The following is a 21,777-nucleotide window of genomic DNA, read 5'->3' as shown; positions in this document are numbered from 1 at the left end:
CAATATTCACATGCAAAAGTATAAAGTAAAATGAAGAAAAATGTTTGAAACAATTCATCGTAATCAAAATAGTTGCTGATTAAGTTTCTGTCGATCGACTGATCGATTAATCAACTAATCGCTGCAGCTCTAAATTTGACTTCCAATCCACTCCATCTTCCGTTGAAGGAACGTGTTGGAGATCCTTCACGTGATAAAGGATGGTGCTGAGACTTCAAAGCCTCACTATCAAACCAAAAAATTAGAATGCTAAATCAATTAACATTGATATGTGTTATTCCTTCACGGCTCGTCCTCAGCATCTTAGATCTACCTGGGTACCTATTGTGCACCATCATAATGTAGCTTTACTATATGTAAAGCAGAGGCAACACTAGGACAAGGGAAATTAAAAAACACTTACTCAAAGGTGATTGCACCAAACCACAAGCAGCTGTTCTTACGATGCATCTATACAATGACTTTTGGAAAAACAATTATATAGCTAAAAAGTCCAACTAACACATATATATACTTTGTCAGTTACCTCCAGCTCATCCTGCTTCCTCAGGTCAATGTCACAGTTGGTGGGCAGGCCCAGCTTGGTGGCCAGCCTATCAAACGGGCAGGATACCCTCTGTTCCTCCTCCTGCACCTCAGAAAGGCTCTGACAGGCCATTCCCCTGGCAGCCTGTTTGAGGCCTGTCGGTGGGAAACATTCATTTTAAGAGATTACGGATTGTTTTCATTGATAGTTTTCATAATACTGATAACATCCTCATAATAAATTTGTGTTTTTGATGTTACATGACCGACTGAAAAAGGATGTGAATAGTGAAAACGACAAGAGTGAACAAAATAGTAGAAAAGAACCAAAAGAATATGAATGAAAAGTTGAAGCGTCCACATGTGGTACAGTAGTTAGTGTATGTTGTCTAAGGGAAAGTCTCAATATCTAGTCACCTGTCAGTAGGCTGAGAAGTTCGGCAGCTAGTTCAGATCCATCTTCCCTCAGATCAATGTCTCTCAAACCCACTGAGCCAATCACAGATGCAAGACAACCAGGTGAGGCAGGGACTTGGCTTCCCTCAACTAGGAGCCAAATGCAGAAAGAAAATGTGTCAGTAAACAACCCGTCACCCACTGATGAAATACACCCAAAAAGATAAGAGTAAAGGATCTCTTAATGTGCGTGCAGACTGAATGCAAAGCAAAAAAAATTTTTAGAGGCAAAATGCACACAAAGTTGATGAAAAGACGAGAGTGAGGTAGTCAAGGTGTCCTTGCTTTTCCTGAGAGATCCTCTGATGTTCACAGGGTAGACAAGTTATGTAGCCTCTCCAGCATGTTCTGGGTCTGCCTCAGTCTTCTTGAAGCTGAGTGGGCCTTGGATACCTCCACATTGACGTGTCAGCGATACACACACAGTTATGTTCATACTACACTGGGGGCCATTATATGCGCACACACGTGTTGTTAGTGCACGTGTAGGCATGTACAGTGTGCAGGGTCTTAAATTTGGATCTGCTTTTGTCCTCATGGACATGAGCAGATAACAAGACTTAAGTCGCTTTGACCCCTGCGGCTGTATGGATACGCAAAATATGATCTGGCCTTTACTCTGATTCAAGAAGGGACCCAAAGAACGCTTGAACTAACCAGCAACTTCCTGGTGAGGTGAGTTTGTTCCTGACCTCAGGAGTTTACATTTCAGGTCCCAAAAGCTAACGTTACGTTGCCAGGGATCAGTCCACAAGGTCACCTGACTTCACCTGCCACTTGACTGACAAAAAACATAGGGAAAACAGCTGAATAGCTTTGTGTCTCTTAAAATGAAGTGAAAACACGTGTATCGACTCCTCAGTGAGGCGCGTTGCTCGCAGGGGAAAAGAAGCTGCTGGAATTACCATAAATATTGTGGACTGCACTTGGTAAAATGGACTGCACTTATATAGCACTTTATTACCTTAAAGGACAAAGCACTTTACAATTTGGCTCCCATTCACCCATCATATGCACACTCACACACACAGAATAGCTTTTCAGGGTGCTGGCCTGCCCATCCGGAGTAACTCGGGGTTCAGCGTCTTGGCCAAGGACACTTCAACATGTGGACAGGAGGAGCCGGGGATTGAACTGCCAACCCTGGGATTACTGGATGACTGGCTCTACCTCCTGAACTACAGCCTCCCTGCCTCCTCACCTGGAATCTTGTCCTGGCTTCCGGGTTCCTGCGATGCCTTCAGGAATTTAAGGGCCCTCTCCGCCGTCTCCTGTTCTAGCCTCCTTTTCCTCCCCAGTGCTGTGGGCCCTCCTTCTCCTCCCTCCTCCCTCTTCACCTCATTTTCTGCATTCCTCTTACAGGTCAAAACCAGGTCTATCAGCTGCTGTATCTGAGTGACAAAGAACATACATTTCCGGTCACTGTGCCTGAAAGGCCAACATGACACAAATAAATAAATAAATATTTCTAAACAAACACCAGACTGGTAAAGAAATATTGTGTCCATATTGTTTTGTTTTCTTATAGTAATTATGGTCACACTGATGTCCGTTTTCACCTTCTTAGTGTTGGTTTGTCCATCTCTAGTTTTGCCTGTCACCTCCTTCCTCACCGACTCTCTCTGGCCTCCAGAGCTCTTCCTGGGCCTCACCTCCCGTGGCTCCTCCGGGCCACAGTGCGCCTCCACCACCTGCCTTGCTCGAGCCACTGACAGCAGATAGAGGGCGGGGTTGTACAGGTAGGAGCGCAGGTAGCCGTCCATGTTCAGCCAGTGGGATTTGGGAGCAGGAGGTTTTCCTCGCTCTTCTAGTTTGGAATCGTACTCACCCATGGGGTACCGTCGAACCTGGAGAGCAAAGACAGAAAGATGTGCTCTATTGTTATGAGAAGGGATTCAAGGAACAAATGTAGAACACACATTGACTAAAGACACTCAACATGACAGTGCCCCCGTGCACAAAACCCAGCTCCATGAAGAAAAGGTTTTCCAAGTTTGGTGTGGAAGAACATGACTGGCCTGCACAGAGCCTTGACCCCAAACCCATCCAACACCTTTGGGATGAACTGGAACGCCAACTCTGAGCCAGACCCTATCACCCAACATCACTAATGCTCTTGTGGCTGAATGGGATTACATCTCTGCAGTCAGGTTCCCAAATATTGCAGAAAATCTTCCAAGAAGAGTGGCAGGTGTTATAGAAGCAGATTAATGCCCATGGATTTAGAATCACCTGCAAACTGTCATGGTGCAAATTACATGGCATTTGGGGACTATAGTGTTAACTGCTAAGAATACATTCATTGCCCCTCAATGTCTGTCCAATCAGTGACTGAATGTCATGGATACTCACCCTACTGATGACAATTCATGACATTTTGGGGACTAGCTTGAGCAGCAACAGCCACCCAAGCTCTCAAAAGTGCATTAGCTGTAGATTCACAACTGCAGTAACACGAAATCCAAAAAAAATATCATATCAAAGTCCAATGGCAAAATGAAAATACAAACAGAAATAAGAGGATTACAGTTTAAAGAGCTGTTGGTCGTACCTTGGTATCATTCAGGCCGATGAGGTATTCCCGTGCCTGGCGCTCCACACCGGCAGACAGCTCAGGGGGGGGGTTGGCACGGGCCTTGACAAGGGCATGATGCAACGCTGGGATAAACTGGCTCAGACGCGGCATCACCGTGGCACCAGACGTCAACGACTCTGGGGCATCATGGGGAGAGGAGACACACCTTGATGCTATGGGAAGAAATAGGAAAACAACATCAATATTTAAATCATGGTGGTAATTTTCAAGTCAAAGCTTCAGTTTGCACTTAGGTGTTATTTTATTTTAGTCTCCACAAATTGATTTCTTTGTGCTTGTTAAATCTGCACCAGTCAATATTATCTATATCAAAAGTGGGTCAACTGACTTTGTGAAATGTTAAAAGGTGCTGCTCGTACAAATCAACAGAGGATTCTTCTCACCTCTGCATCTCTACCCAGCTCTTTAAGCACATTTTAGTTAATCATTTTTAATCAGGCAACATAACAATGGATAATTTAGAAAAAATTGTACGTGAATCACCCAACCGCCCACCCACCCAGCTGTCCCTATTTTACTCACTGGATTTAGCCACATCTCTGGTTTCTGGGAAGACAAACAAGGCCTGAAGACACCTCTTCCAGTTTTCCTCTCTCTCTGAAAATACAAAAACATCATTGTCTATTGAGTAGATATTTTTTCCATTTGTATTTTGTATCCAAAACTTAAACTTTTGAAATCTATTTTTCTTACTGTTTTATGTTTCTGTAAAACGACTTTAAAAACATTTAAAAGGAAGAAAAACATCTTTTTTATCAGAGGTAACTTATGTTACATCCAATAAAAACAGGTTCCAAAAGAGAAAAATGTCACATCAGATAGTCATCGAACATCTACAAGCTATGCCAAAATATTTCGTTTTGAATGGGTGGAGGGTGTGCTATGGCTTGCCTTACATGGAGTCGTCCTATGGCTCAAATTTCACTTTACAACACAAACAGTACATTTACATTTAAAGAGTGAACCTGCCCCAATATGAATAAACAATCTTTTTACTGTTTTGATTACTGTTATGCGGCTGTGGTAAAAATTGAATAATTCACTTCCTCTACTTGCAGTGATAAAAAGTTCTACAAAGGCATCAGAAGGTAATCAGCCTCACTGTTATACATTATTTTTCAAAAAGCACATGGCTCATCAAAGATTATCCTCTACATAATTTACCAGGACACCCCTTGTGTCACATGTCATACCAGAGGGTGTGGCCATCTGAACACTGGAGAGTAGAAAGAGAAATCCTCTCTCTGTAAGTGGAGTCACCAGAACCTGTACAGAGAACAGATGACTCTCATTCAACAGTTCTTGTCTAATTTCCCTTTTGTTCCCTTCCTTTCTTTCTTTTTTGCCCCTTTCCTTTTTCTTCCCTCCTTCATTGTTATTTTCTTCTCTCTTACTTCCTTAACACTCCCCCTACATTTCATTCTCTTCCTGTTGCTGCTGCTGTTGTTACATCTTAACAAGCGTTAACTTTTAGCTTTTAGCTAAAGTTGATTTTTAGCATTTTTAAAAGCTCTCTCTTGGGGGGGGGGTAGTCACCCCTTGCAGATATTTACCGAGGCCAATATCTTTGATAAATGATGTTTGAGAAAAAGAATAAGGACTACTTTAAATTTTCAAATAAAAACAGTATTTTCACAATACAATCCTAAATGTAAAAGGGGGAATTACACCCAATGCCCTGCTGGAACACTTTTAATGTGAAATATCTTTGCAGGAATTTTTTAATTTCATTTTAATTTCAGTTTAACAATTATCAAAAAATAAATAATTCTTTTTAAAACGTAGAAACTAGTGGAAATAATTAGTGAATAAAAACTGTTTTTGTTCAAGAGAAAAAATACTGTTGTTGTACTAATGGAATAGTGCTGTGGAAATGTACATTATAGTGAAGACAACACGTAAACCTGGAGAAATGTCTTAAGTTTTCATCAACCCAAGACAAAAATGAAATTAGGGAATAAAGAGGATTTTTAATAGGAGTCTGTTTCAAATAAAGGTATTGATGTCTCTGCAGAAAAATAAAAATAAAAAGCCCCAACTGCTCTTGAACTTTTTCAGTATGGTTACTGTACATGAGATCCTGCTAATTCTTTTTAGTGTAGTTGCCCTTTAATGCACGAGCAACCAATGCACTCAGCAAAAAAAACTGATTTACAATCAGTAATCAGGACCCACCACTCTCTTCGTCTCCAGTTCCTGCAGTAGTTTTGTCACGCTGGTCGTTGACCGACTTCTGTCAACCACCTCCAGAAGACTGCAGCAATACCCGTCCTTCACAACTACACACACACACACACACACACACACACACAAAACACACAAAGTCCTTGTCAGTTTCTGTTCTAGATTGATGTCACAAATATTCAGACAACACTGAAAATACAAATGGCAATGGAACACATATTCTTCTTTCACACTCTAAGAATAATCATCCTTGAAAGGATTTTTGGCAGCCTGTGATAGTGCAAATGTACAGCTAAAAGAATTTCATCATATGAACATGGTCAACTCTAAAGATATGAAATGTCAAAATAAAATAATGGCTATTTGTAACTCCAAAATTATCAGCCTTCAAAGTCCCATCAGATGCATCCTTGTGTCTAATGTCCCGTCAGTCTGAAGGTTAATTTTACTTCACCTTCTTGGCTGCTGTTGTAGAGTTTGTAGGAGAACAGACCGGAGGGGAGGAGCTTGGTCACCTGGTCAAGCCTCATCAAACAACCGATTTTCAACTTCTCTGGTCTGAAAGAGACACGTGGTGAGATGCACACAGAACAAATCTTTTTAAAATATGAGGATGGCCCAAATATGGCACAATCATGATTATTAAAACGCCACTCTTTTCAAACCCTTTTACTCTAGTCCTGTTGGGAAAGTTTCCCTGAGATACCATTAGTCAAAGGACAAGAGTCCTCATCTGTTGAAGGACACAAAAAGGAAAAAAGTGCGACCTTTTAGCTCTCTCCATCATCCCAACTAATCCCCAACAGTACTCAATAGTTACTGTTATGATGTTGTTTACTCAAGATTTTTAATTTTACTTTTAAGTTTTTACTTTGTTTCAATTTTACTGTACTTTAGCTTTAACTTAAGGATTTTATTGTGAATCTTAAAAGAAATCATACTCTATTAAAAGAAAGAATCCTATCAGTAGACTCCTTCACCACCAATCGACCAGGCTTGGTCCTTCCTACCACCTGCAGGTAAGGCCCCCCATCCCCCGTGGTGTCTAGAGGTTAACTCTGTAAGGCCCAATTGGGTACTACGAGCCTAAGGCATTACTTGGGGTCCATTAGGAACTAGGCTGGGGTACACAAGGGACTGCTTGAGCAATTTATATTAAGCTGACTAACCAGCGGGCTGCCCCTGACAGCGAGGCTACTCCCTGGCGTATCTAGAAAATGGGCACAAGATGGAAGTTTCAACCACTCGGTTAGTGCCTACCTAAGGTTTAGGATTAGGGAGGGAAGGGTTTCCCATGGTGCCGAAAGTGGGGAACCATGAAGAGAACGCGGAAGTGTCAACGACAGAGAAGGCCTTTTGTGTGAGACTTTCACTGTCGTAATTGAGACTCTTTAGGTGGCGGGGTTCTCAGGGTGTCTTTCCATGCCGGGAGTGTTGAGCCTTGAGGACGCAGCAGGCCTGATCCAAAAGGTAACGATCCTTTCTAAGTGTAAGCAGCACGGGAGCTAAACTTACTATTGGGTAACCTTCCCTCCGTAAACCTAAACTTTAGGTAGGCACTACTTCACATTCACATTCAAAGATTCACAACAAAAACTTCCTCTGATTGGTACGGAGATACAAGGATTTACTACAACAAGTCAGATCAATCAAGAGTCAAAGGGCTCACTCAGTTATGCCAAGCTGAGCATTCTCTCTTCTTCCTCTTTTTTAGATTTTGTCTCACTTATATACCGAAACACTACATCCTGTGGGCATCAAAGATATGTTAATGCAGTTTCCTTTTTTTGACAGCAGCGCATCCTGTGATGCACTTTCATGCACTTATATGGTAAAAATGTCAGAGTAGAAATTATAAGGAAGAACACAGCATGTACATTTAAGGAGATTGTATACTGGTGGAAAGTGTCCCTTATAGAAGCCATAATACCCGTCCTCCAGCACTATAATCTCAAGTGTTACACAAAACATACAGTGAATTACAATGAATATATCCTTAAGATAAAGCAAAAGTAGAAACATAAACTTAAGAAACTTAAAAGTAAAAGTAAAAAACTTAAGTAAAAACATCATAACACAGTAACTAATGAGTATTGTTTGGGATTAGATGAGATGATGGAGAGAGCTGAAAAGTTCACACTTTTTTCTTTGTGTCTCCATCAACACATCATTGAAGCCTTTTCTCCCGTATAAATGAAACATAAAATATGGTATTACGACAAAAACCCACATTTATGCAGCTTGTGTAGCATTTCTGAATTTATAATTCATTTTAATGAATGTATTTTCTCTGTGGCAGCAAAACACATTTCATGTAAAAGTCGTACTCAAACATACAGCAAAGCCTCTTCCAGAGATATAAATTTAAATAGTGAGAGGCAACCTTTGTGATGCTGTTGATATGATTCTGAAAACTAAGATCGTTATTCATGATGACTCCTAGTTATTTAATTTGTTCACTCATTTTTAATGACCGTGTGTGCAAGTATTCATAGTCTAAATGCGCCATTAGACTGTGCAATAACAACGATCGTGTAATTTTTACTGTATCTCACACTACGCAAGATGGGTCTACTAAAATCCTGGTTCACAATTTGTGTCAGACTGTACAATATCAATTTGATATGTCTATAGGCATCCAGTGGTTAGTCAGGCAAGTGATTTGGGAGTTTATGCGATTCACGTCATCAGAGAACAGCGAAATGTAAAGTTGTATATCGACGGCATAGCTAGTGGCAGTGATGGTGATATAGCCAAAGCGAAGCATTGCAAAGGTTGAAACAAACGGGTCTGAGAGTACGACCCTGTAAGATCCCACAAAATACGTCATACTATGTGATAGTCCTAAAGGTTTCTTACACAAAGCTGCTTCAGATTAAAACAATATAATCTGCAGCTAATGGTGCCAGTATAGAGGGTATCCAAGGTTTTCCCTGCAAATCTAAAATCCTACGCAGGCAGCTAACTTGTTTTAACAAAGCCAAGCTGGAAAAAAAAAAAAAAAAAAAAAACAGTCAAGAGTACAATGTGTCACAGAGACAAAGCACTGATGGATATACAGGAACAGCAACTGACCAAATGCGTTTGATCAACACTTCCTGCAGCTGCTACACGATGAAAGCACAAAGATGACTGATAATGTCATTCAAAAGACATTTCCTGAGCTGAATAAGGCAGAATTCAAATTTCTGAAAGCGCATTCTTTCACTTTTGATGGATCAACCCTCTAGCACTTTCTCCCTAGCACTACTTCCTACTTTTGTGCCAACTGAGGTCAAACAGTCCATTCCTACTTTCCTACTGGACACAGATGAATTTAATTTGATCCCCTAATCTGACTCTATGTAAAACAGCAAACAGACAAATATTTGGGGTGTTTAAACTTTGCTGAAACAGTCAGAAATTGGGTCAGTACTTACAGTCTGTGGGGCAGGAAGGGAGGAGAGAAGGAGCGAAGGGAGATCTGGAACAGAACCCGGTCGTCAGTAACTAAATCGCCGGTCCAGACTGTGAACTGAGCTCGCTCTGAGAGAGCAAAACACAACGAGAGAGATAGTTAAAAAGAAAGAGTGGCAGGTCATTAGTGTCTGATTCAGGGCAAGACAGGAAAACAAGGACTTCCTATTATGTACCATATTCAAACCATAAATGTGAACTATCTTCTCTAATTTCTGGTGCGATTAAGTGGAAAACAGGGACCAGCGCTCACCTTTACTCCCCTCTGCAGATTGACTGTTCAACCTGTTCATCAAACACAGCAGACGGAAAAGCTGTCAATTCAGATATTTAGTGCTGAGATCAATATTCTAACTCGATGTGTCTATTTGCAACAATTCCTGTACAGTTTACATTACTGACAACTGTTTATTAAAAAGCCTATCATAATAATAAAGATTTTTGAACTTTTGTTTTTTGATTAAATTTTTTACCTTGTATGAATCAGATGTATTTCACCACAGTATGGCATTTTGCCAGTTACATCATGGTTGCACATTCATGCACTTTTTAAAAACCCTGCACTTCCACACAAGAACAATTCAAGCAAGCAATTCTAGCAAGTTTCAAGACTTTACACACAAAATGGCCTAGCCCTAGACTAAATTTCTGAATTACTTGCCCTGTGTCAACCTGCACGTATTCTGAGATCCTAAGACAGGAACTTGTTGGTAGTTCCCATGTCAAGATGTAGGACTAAAGGGGACACAGCTTTTGCTGGTAGGGCACCACAACTTTGGAACAACCTGCCCAATGAACTCAGACTCAGGCTAAAAAAAAATTATTTCAAAAGGATTTTGAATAATCTCTTAAATATTTCATTTTTTTTTTTTTTGGTTTATTTATATATTTATTTGTGTTTTTATTTTTATTGTTTTACTTCTGAAGATGCAATTTCTTTACCTTATTCCCTCAATTTTGAGAAATTTGTCTCCTTGTGTAGCATGCAGACATGTTTTGTTGCTTTATCCTTGTGAACCACTTTGGTTTTGATAAGTTCAATATAAATAAACTTTAATAATAATAATAATAATAATAATAATAATAATATTATATTAAAATGATTTTCACACAAAAATCAATGGAAAACTGTCTTGCTACATTTCTGTTTATATGTAAAGAAATTAATAAAATATATCAAAATATGTGAAAAAAATTGGCCAAAAACATACAGAGACACTGATATTATCCTGTGATCCTTTTAATGCAAATTAGAATTTTTTAAAAGAAAGATAAATCTGAAAAAGCAATTGCTGACATGTCTTAAAGTTATCTGACGTCTGCACGAGGTTCTCAATAGAACAGCATAACATGTCAACGCAAAACTTCCAAGGTTAAAGTTAAATACTCAAGCTGCAGTGGCAACATAGGCAACATCAGTCGAATAGTTTTCTGGAGCTTACAGACACCATGTTCTAGCTTACCTTTCTTCCAGACCTAACAAACTTTGTTGGTTTCAAAGCACATAAATTTAGATTTCTGTTAGAGCAACCTCAGGAGGAAGAAAGCTTGGCTGTAAGAATTGATAAAACACTACAAACAAGCTGATTAACAACAAAAAGACTTCCAAGAGCTCTACAATCCAATGAGTAACTTTTCAATGACTACCTAATTTCCGTGGCCAGTCTACTGGTTTTTTATTTTGTTTTGTTTTTAAAAAAAAATCTGATTTAGTCAGAGTATTCTCTTTTAATGTCATCCAAGATGGCTTGTTGGAATACCACACATCTTATTTTTTCAACATTCCAGATCTCCATACCTGATGGGGGCCAGAGGTTTGCTGGGAAGTGGAGAGTCCTTTCCTTTAAACTGGAAGGAGATGACGGCGTATGGACAAACCTGCCGAGGCCGCTGCCGCAATTCATCAAATGAATACTCATAGAAGTAGTGCTGAAATAAACAATGACAGCACTGAAAGCCCCAATTTTCGTCTTTAAAAAGGACCACTCAACTTTAAATTCTAGAACTATTTTAACAAAACAAAAAGATATTCATTTCACTAGGCACTTAAAACCTTTATGCCACAAGTCAACCCACCACCAAGTGTGTTATGTGACATGCGAGGCCTGGTCAGTGTGTTTTGGACTTTGGACTCAAGTTGTTTCCCGCCACAAATAGGATACTAACTTGACTCCCTGATGTAAACACGTGTAAATCGGTTTTCTGAGAAGTTATATATAATTTTATTTTAACAGTGCTGTTTCTGCTACAACTTGACCCCAACGTGAACTACAACCTGACACAACAACAACTGAAGAAAGTCATTTTGATCATTTAAACCATTAAAAAAATTATTTTCACTGTCCCATTGATAAATTGTGATGTACCACTGCATTAAAGCCATTTTTCTCAAAGTGCAATAACATCTAGGGATAACTGATCCATTTCTGTGTATTTATCAACTGTTTTTGTTAGACTGGTCCGAACCTGAAGAGATACTGATGGTTTTCTTGTGTGTGTATTTACCTGTGTGAGTTCGAAGGCGCGGTAGGAGGTGAGTGAGGTGACTTTGCTGGCATTCTTGGAGATGTGGCTGTCGAAGCGAGGCGTTGGATCCAAAAGGTTCTTCATGTTTTCATAGATGCTCTTCACTTTTCCCTGACACCAAAAATAGAGACAACTCAATAGTCAAAAACTGGTTATTATCATTCTTCTATCATTACATACTGAGTACGGAAAAAAAGATAAAAGAGGGTCATTGATACGGAGCACTTGAAACCAGCCTCAGCCACTATCATCAAAATCTGCAGAGCTATAGTTCCAGAGCTACTGACAACTGGGTTCTCTTCCAGATCTCTCAGAGTTGGTCCCTGGCTGTGTCTCACATCGTTTACTATGCACTATGTAGTCCATTAGTGTTTAGACATTTTGTAGTGTTGTCGAAATGTTTAGAGTCTACCTTATGTATTCCCCTTATCCCATAAAAGTAACATACAATCGTTGGTCACAAGCTGAAATCCACAGACAAAGAAAAACAGTAAAATGACCGCCGAATGAAGGATTTGTGTTTTATTGTTTTGATTTGCGTTTGGATTTTGATATGACACACTAATCCTCTAATTTAATCTTCTACACAGAATTTCCTATGTAGTGATTAGTGAAGATGGAAGATTTCTGACACAGTTCTACTACAAAAGAAAAGCATTGCAACCTCCCTCCCGACAACAGTTCAGGGTACAGATGTCCCAGTTGAGTTTTTATAGCCCCGATCCTGATTCAAGTCCTTCAATATCGGGTATCTGCCGATACAGAGTCCAACCTCATACTTACTTATTTACATAGCAGCATAATATATGCGATGCTGATTAAAGGTGTATCTGGCATATTGAATAATGTATAGATTACTGAATCTCACACACCTTATTTTTCAAAAACTACTTAATCCGAAAACAGAGGGTCCCCATTAAAAGCTATTACAATTATAAACTTAAATTACGGACATAAATGAAAGTCAAAGCTGGAGAGAAGAAGTCGTCACTCTGTCGGAACTAAAGAAACACTCAGTCCATCCACAGTTGTATAGTTATTTTACAGAGTGGATCTTCTTTCCTCAAAAATTATCTTTGGCCAGCACAGACACCGGCTTGTAGAGAGCACTTTAATCACACAGCAGATGAGTTCAGTGTTGTCCTGTTATCAACTTACTCACAGAAATACGTTAATTAGCAACAGCTCATAACCTGGTGAAAGCACCGTTCAGCACAGACTACAAAATAGAAGCTGCTACCTAAATGTGTTGTACACTGCTCTTGGCTAATCAGAACGAGTTAGATTTGGAGTTTAGTGAATATTTTTCCAACCTTGGAAACACAGAATTTACTCAGGACATCCCTAGTTACATCACATTTCCTGCCTCTACATCTAAAATAAGCTGACAGAGGCAGTGATGATGATGACCACCAGCCAGCTGATTCACCTTCATCACTTTGAAGATGATGATCTCCCCTGTTGCTCCTGGGGTGAAGGAGTTAATCTGGAGCAGGTCTGAGTACCTGGACAGGTACACTCCTAGAGACAGACGAATGCACACACACACACACACACGCACGCAAACACACACACACACACACACACACACAAGAACAAAATTAAGATCACAGGTCATTTTCTTTCCAACAAACACCGACTTTGTGTGCATATTTTGACACCTTTCCTTTCAGCATTAGGAAAAAAACCTCGGAATGAACGATCAACAAAAATTGAATTTTGTGTTATTTTCTATGTACTTATCAGCATATATGTGTTCCCTCCTACCTTTACTGGGGTTTCCCAGCACTGTGATCCAGGTCTGACCCACAAACAGCCCCTTCTCACAGAGCGTGGGCAGCTACAACAGACAAATGATTCACAAAAATAAAAGGTTAGATTATAAATTATCAATTGGAGGATATATCAATTTTAAAGAATAAGGTTCAATAATGGATATCAAATGATCAATTGATTCTGGTCCAGTCTTAAGTTTTCAGTACAACGGCAATTCTTTGCCTTTTCCAGAAACATCTGTGATTTAAAAAAAAATTTCAGATCCAAGAAATAAGTGCTTCTTGTAAATAGATCGACCAGTATAAAACACTTATGACTTGGGATAAATTCCAAATCATCAACAAAGAAAAGGTACTGCTCAGTTACTCCCTGTATTGTGCTCATTTAATACCTTTTCTTGTCCTATTAGATAACAATCAACAGAACAATCTCACCTTGACAGCATCAGCCAACAGAAAACCGTAGCTTTCCTCCAGCTCCTTTTCCGTCCTCCCGTCCGCCTTCATCTCTCTCCTCTTCTCCACAAACTGAAGCACAGCACACACACAATCAATCCATGAGCACATGAGTAGTTCAGCTGGTCATAAACCCCCCCCTCAAAAAAAACAAAAAAAACAAACAAACATGAGTCCATAGTTGACACTTACCAGTTTTTCTAAATGGTCTTTTTTAGATGCGTTGGTTGAAGGCAAATCTATCTACATATGCCAAACTCCTTTCCACATTAAAAGATATTTAACTTTTCTGAAGATACTTTATAGTCCTCACAACCTCTCAATTACTGGCTTTCAAATTATTTGACATAATCTCCACAAACTCTTGTACATATTGTGCAATTGCAGCCAAACTTAGATGGAGAGTGAACATATCAACAATCGAGTAAGTGATCGAGTGGTTTGATGGCATTTAATTTAAAAGGGTAGCACTGAAGCATCATGACATATTTAAAGGGCATTGACCTGTACAGTGGAATGCATTTCTTCAAGTCCTCCACCCATCCAGCACTCACCTCTTTCTCCAGCAGCTCACTTTGGACAAGGCGAGGTTTACAGTAGGTGAAGCAGCCAGCAGAGCCAGTGTCGATGTAACTGGAGGTCAGGATATTCATCATGTCTTCAAACTCCCTGGATTCAGTAGAGACATACTGAAAGAGAGCTAAAAGACAGACAGGAAATACAGGTCAATAAATAATCCTTTACCTCTTTTTCACTAATAATCACAGATTATTCTTTGAGCTCTCAGGTCTTGTAGACTACTGTGTAGGTCCCACAGTGAAAAAGGTTTGCTGCTGGAGGAATGATTCACTGGCTCACCTATATAGCTTGTTAATTTCTATCCACCAACCACCATTCAAATGCTTCTGCCTGTGACCAAGAAGCCTGATTCCAAAGCTTACCACATATACTACATGGCCAAGAGAATATGGACACCTGAACAAAGTATGTGGAAACCCGAACGTTACACCCATAAGTGATAGCTGAACATGTGATTCCAAATCCATGGGCTTTAACCTGCTGCTATAAAAGCCCCCGCTCTTCTGGTTTCAGCCCTTTAACAAGATTTCGAAACCTGGCTTCAGGGATTTGACCTTACTCAGCCACAGAGAGCATTAGCGAGGTCCAAAACTGATTTTAGGCAATGAGGCCTGGCTCACAGTCGCCATTCCAGTTCATCCGAAGGTGTTGGACATGGTTGAGGTCAGGGCTCTGTGCTGGCCAGTCAAGTTCTTTGACACCAAACTGGGAAAAAAAAAACAAAATGCAAAAATGCACAAAGCCAGTGCATTGGGACCTGTTATGTTGAAACAGGAAAGGGCCAAACAAGCCATTGACACGTTTGGAAGCACACTATTGTCTTAAATGTCATCACTATAGCACCAAGACTTCCCTTAAATGAAAACAAGGGGCCGAAACCAGGGAAAACAAGCTGCTATTTGCCTGTATCCTCACTATTTGGCCAAAAAGTGTATTCTCAGCTTGTAAGGAACTGAGTTAAATTTGGGTCAGAACACTCTTTGCCAAAAAGTGACTATACTATAAAGCTTGTTTTCCATCTGTATTCCAAATGGTCTCCAGAAAAAAAACCCATTAACCTGGGCTAATTTACAATATTTAATTTTTGTTGTCGTTTATTTAATGAGTTCCACACATATCAGAAACCACAAATAAATGCCCCCAATACTGCCAATCCTTTATGCAGCTTTGAGTACCTTTCATGTGAGTCTTACCCACACCCAAACAAAAAGTTTTGGCAGCTGGGGAGTCCAAGAAACTAACTGTTTGCCAACTCAGTTATAACAGCACCAGTGCAGCTTTTTTTGTGCCAAATATGCCAGATTCTCAGGACACTAAGGAACCTGCAGCAGCTGCCTCCCTCGGTTTGGGCAAGAGGGCTCAGCTGGACCATCAAACGCCTGAAAAATGTGCTGTCCATGGGCAACCACATCCACTCATGACAGAAATTTATCAAAAGATCTTTCTTTGTCATGTCAAAATTAGTTCATAAAATATTTGTGTGTGCCTCAAGTACAGCATTGGAGGGCTTTTTCAGGTTCAAATGCACCTTTTTGCCATTTCTAATGACAGAAAAGTAGGATAAAAATGATTAAATTAAAAAAAAAAAAAAATTAAGGCCAATTAATTCAAAAGTAAAAATAAAACTAAAAAGTTACAAAATAGGTACAAACATTACACAGTTTTAAGATAAAATGATAAAAAGTGAGCACTCTTACATTATCATCAACTACTTGGTTTCAAATAAAATGTACAAGACCTTTATGTAAAAATGTATTAAACTAAAATATTAAGATTTAGTTTAAGATCTGATGTTACATCAGATTTTTTAATGTATTTTTATGTAAACGAGACGGTACCTCTTTACCTGCTTCCAATCTTTGTGCTAAGCTAAGCTAACCAGCTGCTGGCTCCAGCATCATTATTACCATACAGACGCGAGAGCGGTATCAATTTGCTCATGTAATTCTCCGCCAGAAAACGAATAAGCTTATTTCACAAAATCAAGCTATTCCTGTAATGATTTAAAAAAAAAAAAAAAAAAGTCAAAACTGAAGCAGCAGTGCAAACATATGATGACTCCTACAGTTCCAATAATGCAACTCAATATCATATTTTCATTCAGCTAAAATTATACTTTCTGTGCCTGCATATTGAAGGACATATCTGCGTGCAGTCCAAAATTTATGACCTAACACTTGTGAACACAACTGCCTATATAAACACCTAATGAATAACAAGAACCGTGTGTGCATCTGTGTCCATTTTGGAGTATACCTCGGCCTCTGGGTGCTCTCTGCCTAATTAAAACCAATGTATTCCAACCTCAATTTCTAAAGCTTTTAACACAGCTCTGTTATACTTTCCAGTCTGCATGACTCCAAAGCTGTAGAGATCACTACATTATCATCGAGGTTATTTTCTCAGGATTGACAAACCCCCCTAAAGAGGCAAAGAGGACATTATACAACTAATTTCAAAGGCTGAGTAGCGCAAATCATGACCGCTAAACTGATTAGGGCTCCAACTAATTTTTATTTTCATCATCAATTAATCTGTGGATCATTTTTTCAATTCATAGATTACTCGTTTCAGTCGACAAAACATCAAAAAAAATTGTCCCTCACAACTTTGCAGAGCTGCAGGTGACATCCTCAAAAATGCAAAAGTATTCAATTTACAATTATGTAAGAAAAAGCAAGGGAAGCTGCACATTTGACAAGCTGTAATCAGAATGTTTGGCATTTTTCTCTAGTTCTGCTTGAAAAATGACTTAAACAATTAATCCATTATCAAAATAGTTACTGATTATTTTTCTGTCGATTGACTTACCGATTCGCCGACTAATCGTTTCAGTTCTAAAACTGATGTTGTCATGGAGTGCCCCTCTTACGTCAAGCTAATTTTTCCCCTACCGATAGCTTTTCCTGTCCTTCAGATAGTGTGTCAGGTACAGTCATCCTCTGGGGTCGGGGTCAGGGTTTAGGTTAGGTTATGGTTGAGTCGAGGTGAGGTTGGCAGAAAACAACTAGCTGGGCTAAGGGATAAGTCTGCGCTCAGGCTATGGTACAGAGAAACAAAAATCAATGGAGAAATACTTCTACACAACGCCGTTTTAACCTGAAGCTTAATCTATCACAGTCCCCAAACAACAGGACGTCTTTACACTCACCGAGCACTTTATTAGGAACACCATACTAATACTCGGTGGGGCCTCCCTTTGTTCTCACAACAGCCTCAGTTCTTCGTGGAACCGATTTCAAAAGATGTTGGAAACACTCCTTTGAGATTGTGCTACATGTTGACCTGATTTCAGCACACCATTTCTGCAGATTGGCCACCTGCACATTCATTCTGTCAATCTCCTGCTCTACCAAATGTCAAAGGTGTTCTATTGGATTCAGATCTGGTGACCGGGAAGGCCACTGAAGTTCACTGAACTCATTGTCATGTTTATTTATTTTTACTTCATTGCACTTCTGTCTCATTTTGTCCATTTTTTGTCTGCTGCTTTTAGTTATGCAATAACTTAATTATGTGTTCCTTGAAAAACACTAGGTGAGTGAACTGTTTATAATTGGGGGCAAATGTTTGTTTCTGTACAGCACTTTAGATATTTATGTTAAAAATCTGTCATGTAAATAGCATATAAATATGCAAGATGTATCATGAGCTTTTTTGATGATAAAAGAGAAAAAAAACAAACAAAAAAAACTCATTGTCATGTTCATGAAAGCAGTTTGAGATGATGTTTGCTTTGTGACATGATGCATTATTGTGCTGGAAGTAGCCATTAGAAGATGGTAAATTGTGGCTATAACGGGATGCACATGGTCAGCAACATTACTCAGACAGGCTGTGGCATTCAGACCATGATTGATTGGTATTACGGGGTCCGAAGTGTGCCAAGAAAACACTCCCCACACCATTACAACACCACCAGCAGCCTGGATTGTACACACAAGGCAGGTTGGGTCCATCCAAAGATTCATGTTGTTGTCACCAAATTCTGACCGTACCATCTGCGTGCCTCAGCAGAAATCCAGATTCATCAGACCAGGCTACCTTTTTTCCAGTCTTCGTTCTGTCCAGTTCTGGTGAGCCTGTGCCCACTGCAGCCTCAGGTTTCTGTTCTTGGCTGGCAGGAGTGGAACCCAACGTGGTCTGCGCCTCAAGGTTCGACGTTTTGTAAATTCCGAGATGCTTTTCTGCTCACCACAGTTATTAAAAGGGTGGTCATCTGAGTTGCTGTAGCCTTTCTGTCAGCTCCAGCCAGTCTGACCATTTCTTCTCTGACCTCTCTCATCAATAAGGTGTGTCCGTCTGCAGAGCTGCTGTTCACTGGATGTTTTCTGTTTTTCATACCAGTCTGAGTAAACTCTAGAGACTACTGTGTGAGAAAATCCCAGGAGATCAGCAGTTTTCAGAAACACTCAAACCAGCCCGTCTGGCACCAAACAATCACACCAAGAGATCACATTTTCCCCCATTTTGATGCTTGATGCGAACATTAACGGAAGCCCTCGACCTGTACCTGCATGATTTTGTGCACTGCACTGCTGCCACATGATTGGCTGATTGGATAATTGCATGACTAAGCAGCTGTACAGGTGTTCCACACACAGTCCTCGGGGAATGTACACCTGTATGATGACACTTAACCGTTGTCCCAACCCTAAACTACTGAGCTGACTTGGTCAAAAGGGAAGACCAACACAAACGTCCTCATTTAGGAGGTTTTTAGATAATCTTAGTGTCGTTTTGATGTCAGTTAAACAGAAAAGGGGACGCACAACACGCGCACACACACACACACACACACACACACACACACACACACACACACCAAACCCGACTAAAATGTAAACACACAGACGAGGCGGATACATCACGTTAGCCAATACTCGCTTACGCCAACATAAAGCTGAAAATCAAGCTTTAGCGGCAGAGATAAATCCACTGAGATTTATTATCTCGTACACACAAAACTACAATTGGCTAAAAAAAAGTGAAAACAGACGTCAAGTAAAAACTTACAAGCACGTATAAAACGTTAGCTCGCTAAATGCTAGCTAACGTCCCGAAACACAACATTACTTGTACAAAGCTTTTTCTTTGGTGCGTTATAATGAATAGATTTGGCAGTAGAGTTAAGTATATGCCATAGGCATTAGTGAATATAATTAATGTTTAGCCCAGGTCAGAAATTGACCTGTCCGATAATGGATTTTTAGCAGTCCGATAATGGATCTTTTCCGTTACTCCGCAAGTTTAAAAGCACAGGTTACTTCAGGTTTCGGCTGAGGTGTAAAATAACTTAAATTAGTTAAAGTATGATGTTAAATAAAGAAGTACAACTTTTGGTTACTGTATTATTATATTTACTGAATTGCAGAAAGATTGCGGACCAGCCCACCTCTCTTTTCCTTGGTTTTCCTCGGTATATGGAACTTCTTCGGCTCCATCGGCATATGCCTCTGATGGACCACTTGCTGTGCCGAGTTCCTCCTCTCCATGCTCCCCCCGGCAGCACTCAGTCTGTCCGCAGCAGTTGGAGTTTCTCTCGGAGGATGCACTTCGATCACCCCGATCGCCTCGCCATCTTGCAGGCTAACATTAGCTCCAAGCTCCGCGGCAGCGGCAGACACCCTCCTCGGACGAGCTGCCTCCCTCCGAGACAGGCTGTCGTCCATTGCTGGATTCTCGACCGGGTCGACGCCTCTCTTCCCAACCGTCACCCAGTCACCGTCTCTCAACTGGAGCCCCGGGACGACACCGCTGTTACCTCCGGGTCCCGCAGCAGCGCAGGGACTCGAACCAACACACAACGCGCGCCATGTTTCTTGAGAGCAGAGGTCTTCTTCCCTGAGATTTAACTGCAGCGGGTAAAATAAATGTTGCTTTACTGCCATCTCCTGGAAATTATTCTCGTCTCCGGCGTCAAGTGGTTTAGTGTGCAAGCCCTTTTCTTCCAAGAGCAGAAAAACAAATAAATACTGTGAGAAAGCACTTGTCAGATTCTGAATTAATCAAGGCTAATGCTGTTTTTGATGTTTACATATACTGTATATTTATCTTCAATATATGGCTCTGCGATTCTGCAGTTGTGGATCTAATTGAATTCTATTGTCATCCTCAATCTGCTATAGCATGACAATTTCCCTCACTGATCAATAAAGTCTATCTATCTATCTATCTATCTATCTATCTATCTATCCATCTTGTAGGGCCAAATTACTAATTCAATAATATGAGATACTAAGTAATTTATTACAGAGTAAGTTATGAGACACTAACATTTTGCATCAGTATCTTAAATTTTAGATTTTGTAAATCTTATTTTTGACTCAGAGAGTTAAAAGTTTGACTCGTTTTGGTTTACCATCAAAGCTGGATTACAAGCGGTAAAGTGGGAAACTGCCCTGTGGCCCCAGACCCCCCCCCCGACTCAAAAGCCCCAGGTTTACCCCATATCATAGCTAGTTAGAAATTTGCACCACTCAAGTAGAATATCAGGTTTAGAACCACAAAATCTAGTTTTACAACCACAACCATATTTGTTGTAAAGTTGGTGGTAGTGTTATCCCATCGGAAGAGCACTGTCAGGCTGCAAGCGACAATTATTTTCATTATCAATAGGTCTGACAATGATTTTCTTTAATTATCGATTGATTTAGTGAATAATATGCCAGAGAATAGTGGAAAAATGTATTTAAACAGAAAAAATACTGAAGAGGCCTTTAAACAACTTTACAACAAAGGAGCTCAATAAAAATTAAAATGGGTTAAGGTCTTAAAACTAGATTTTGACACAGGGACCCTCTACAGGACAGAGCCACAAGATGGAGCATGGAGGAAATTGTACTTCAGAGGTGCAAATTTCTGGCAAATTTTTCGATGAACCAAATGATGTGAACCCAAATGATATGAAGTAAACCTGGGGCTTTCTGGGCCTCTGGGGAGTTGCCTGTCTTCCGTGTTGGTGATTCAGCTTTGTTTTTTTGTTTTTTTCTTTATTCAAATTTTTCACAGTTTAGACTTTGGAGATGTCAAAATTTTTACTCAGAGAATTAGGATTTGGACTGATTTGGGCTCACCATCGCTATTTTTTAATTTTATTATTCCTAGGGTTTCATTTTTTCTTTTCCTGGCAAAAACAGGATTCCATACACTCCTTAAATCTTTTCTTTTTCTAAGTACCCATGAATAGAAAGGAAGAGTTCACTCCATAAATTGAGGGGGTTT

The 21,777-nt window shown here is 40.0% G+C and overlaps 1 protein-coding gene across 13 annotated transcripts in view; it reads right to left on the bottom strand.

Annotated features, from left to right (window-relative positions):
- The window catches only part of tasora (transcription activation suppressor a), a 47,245-nt gene extending 26,863 nt beyond the window's left edge, over positions 1 to 20,382 (bottom strand). For 11 of the 13 annotated variants that reach the window (XM_040158682.1, XM_040158688.1, XM_040158685.1 and 8 more), the window contains exons 1-18: positions 19,949 to 20,382; positions 14,529 to 14,674; positions 13,954 to 14,046; positions 13,511 to 13,583; positions 13,173 to 13,264; positions 11,723 to 11,854; positions 11,016 to 11,146; positions 9,471 to 9,502; positions 9,181 to 9,286; positions 6,216 to 6,319; positions 5,753 to 5,856; positions 4,771 to 4,843; positions 4,100 to 4,174; positions 3,533 to 3,729; positions 2,541 to 2,828; positions 2,183 to 2,372; positions 943 to 1,071; positions 527 to 681 (exon numbers count right to left, since the gene is read on the bottom strand). In XM_040158682.1, coding sequence (XP_040014616.1) covers positions 527 to 681; positions 943 to 1,071; positions 2,183 to 2,372; positions 2,541 to 2,828; positions 3,533 to 3,729; positions 4,100 to 4,174; positions 4,771 to 4,843; positions 5,753 to 5,856; positions 6,216 to 6,319; positions 9,181 to 9,286; positions 9,471 to 9,502; positions 11,016 to 11,146; positions 11,723 to 11,854; positions 13,173 to 13,264; positions 13,511 to 13,583; positions 13,954 to 14,046; positions 14,529 to 14,674; positions 19,949 to 20,225 — 2,397 coding nt within the window. In that variant the 5' untranslated portion in view covers positions 20,226 to 20,382. The remainder of the gene's footprint in view (positions 1 to 526; positions 682 to 942; positions 1,072 to 2,182; positions 2,373 to 2,540; positions 2,829 to 3,532; positions 3,730 to 4,099; positions 4,175 to 4,770; positions 4,844 to 5,752; positions 5,857 to 6,215; positions 6,320 to 9,180; positions 9,287 to 9,470; positions 9,503 to 11,015; positions 11,147 to 11,722; positions 11,855 to 13,172; positions 13,265 to 13,510; positions 13,584 to 13,953; positions 14,047 to 14,528; positions 14,675 to 19,948) is intronic. The other 2 variants (XM_040158683.1, XM_040158684.1) reach the window with 2 other exon arrangements.
- Positions 20,383 to 21,777: the final 1,395 nt, after the last annotated feature.

Source organism: Xiphias gladius, chromosome 21 (assembly GCF_016859285.1).
Source record: "Xiphias gladius isolate SHS-SW01 ecotype Sanya breed wild chromosome 21, ASM1685928v1, whole genome shotgun sequence".
Lineage (NCBI taxonomy): Eukaryota > Metazoa > Chordata > Actinopteri > Istiophoriformes > Xiphiidae > Xiphias > Xiphias gladius.
This window is presented reverse-complemented; position numbering and strand designations above follow the sequence as displayed.